The sequence below is a fragment of the Zea mays genome, chromosome 4 (assembly GCF_902167145.1).
Source record: "Zea mays cultivar B73 chromosome 4, Zm-B73-REFERENCE-NAM-5.0, whole genome shotgun sequence".
Taxonomy (NCBI): Eukaryota; Viridiplantae; Streptophyta; class Magnoliopsida; order Poales; family Poaceae; genus Zea; species Zea mays.
This window is the reverse complement of record NC_050099.1, coordinates 172,602,781-172,604,677: the sequence shown is the minus strand read 5'-3', so window position 1 is coordinate 172,604,677 and position 1,897 is coordinate 172,602,781. Positions and strand designations below refer to the sequence as shown.

General features: G+C 36.6%; 1 protein-coding gene across 1 annotated transcript; it reads right to left on the bottom strand.

The window, feature by feature from the left end:
• Positions 1 to 307: 307 nt before the first annotated feature.
• On the bottom strand, positions 308 to 1,650 carry LOC103655683 (DNA topoisomerase 2). The gene is made up of 5 exons (XM_020551905.1): positions 1,236 to 1,650; positions 1,026 to 1,164; positions 865 to 926; positions 508 to 601; positions 308 to 405 (listed from the first exon to the last, which is right to left on the bottom strand). The coding sequence occupies exons 1-5, from the start codon at positions 1,380 to 1,382 to the stop codon at positions 323 to 325; spliced, it is 525 nt and encodes a 174-aa protein (XP_020407494.1). The 5' UTR covers positions 1,383 to 1,650; the 3' UTR covers positions 308 to 322.
• Between the last annotated feature and the right edge of the window lie 247 nt (positions 1,651 to 1,897).

The following is a 1,897-nucleotide window of genomic DNA, read 5'->3' as shown; positions in this document are numbered from 1 at the left end:
TTTGCCACGAAATATTTGTACATGCCAACAGCAATACAACATAGTCAAATAATGGGCATATTGGACTAGACATAATGTTAATCATTGTTCTATCTCATCAGTCATCACAGACAAATAGTGTGCCTGACTAAAACAATTCACCTTAGGATCTCGTAGGTTGTGAACAATTTTCTCAAGTTCAGCTTTAGCTTCGTCAACTCCCTTGACATCACTGAACTTTGTCTTCGAATCCATGTTGGGTCGAACCTCTTCATTCAATCCAAGCCCTGTATATAACCCAAAATTGAACAATGCTGAACGGGTGAAAGAACTAATAATAAACCTAACATACTAACAAGCAGATTTGACTGCATAGTATGATGCCATTCTTCTGAGCCGGCTGTTTTGTTGTTTCAATTTCCATAGCTGCAAAATGTTGTTTGTCCATTAGCTCAATTTTTTAAAACCAAGAATTCTCCTTTCTATCGTTCAAATACAACAAATGGATAAAATGTACTTTATCATTACCAGAGTGATCAGGAGGAGATGAGTCATTTATATTAAAGGCAGCAAGACGGTCTTTCAGTGAAGGCATATCAACTTCCTCTTCGTCCACGGGAGCCTGTGAGATTTTTACTTTGAATTGTAAATAAAACCAATAAAAATGTTTTGCATATAAATTAATTAAATAAAACCAATAAAAATGTTAATGAAGGATTTGACTTTATTAGATTGTTTCTGTTGTTGTTCACGTTTTGAATTCTCAGCTACATAGTCTTCATCAGACCCAGAACCATTTTCCTTACAATGTATTAACAATTTTATCAGCAAAATGAAACTAAAAATTACTTAAGCAACTTAAGGATTAGTATGTCAGATTCTAACCTTTTTGGGTGCTTTCTTCTGTTGAGCTCCACGCTTTGCGACTACTGGTTCAGCAGCATTGTCTGTGACAGACGATCAGAGTTTAAGGATTAGTTCAGAGTTCATACAGATCTAACCATTTCCACATGGAGATGATTCTACAGTGGAGGATTAACAGATACCTTCTGTACTGCTTTCCAGCTTTATAGGTGCAGCCTTTTTAGGTTGTTTCTTGGGTGCAGCTTTTGATCCGCCTTTTTTGCCTTCCTTTATCCTCTTTTCCCTTTGCACCTCCTCTGCTAGATCCATTTGATCAAGCACCTCAATTGAGTTCGAAACTAAGTGTGCAGAACAGACATGTGACCAGAATATCATAAAATGGCATTGCTTACATCCAGTTCTTTCTCAAAAGCATCAAGATCTTTCAACCAAAGTGATTTTGGCGATGTGTTCATCAGTTCCACAACATCGTCCACCAACTTTTGTTTCTCAGCATTGAGCTCTTGTATCTTCTCCAAAGTCAAGGTACCAATTGACATGGAGAGGAGATACTCATAGTCACTAGGATCCACTCCTACTGCAGTTTCAGGAGACTCTACATTTTCCTCCTCTTCTATAGCACCTACAGCAGTTGGTTCAGCCTTCTTTTTTTTCTTTGGGAAAGGGTCAAAATTCTTGTGTCGGAGCTCCAAAAATAGATCTGCCCTTTTCCTGTTGTTAACTATAATTTCATTATCAACAACGCAGCGGATAAACCTAACTTTGTTTTCAAGCTTCTTTAAGTCCAGCTTGATATTCTTCAATAATGCTTCCTGCACAAATAAATTGGTTAATATGGCTTTCAATTAATATTCTAAAAATGACAAAGTTCATCACATGTACCTTTCTCTTACAATAGAATTCAAGCCTTAATTGAAAGAATTCCTCAAGTACTGCAAAAATATCACACTCAGTTATTAAATAACAAGAAAACAGGGGTCTGTAGCAACACATAATACGATACATCACTTACTTTGCTCAGGAGTGTCATATTTCCGAATTTTACCATCTGAAT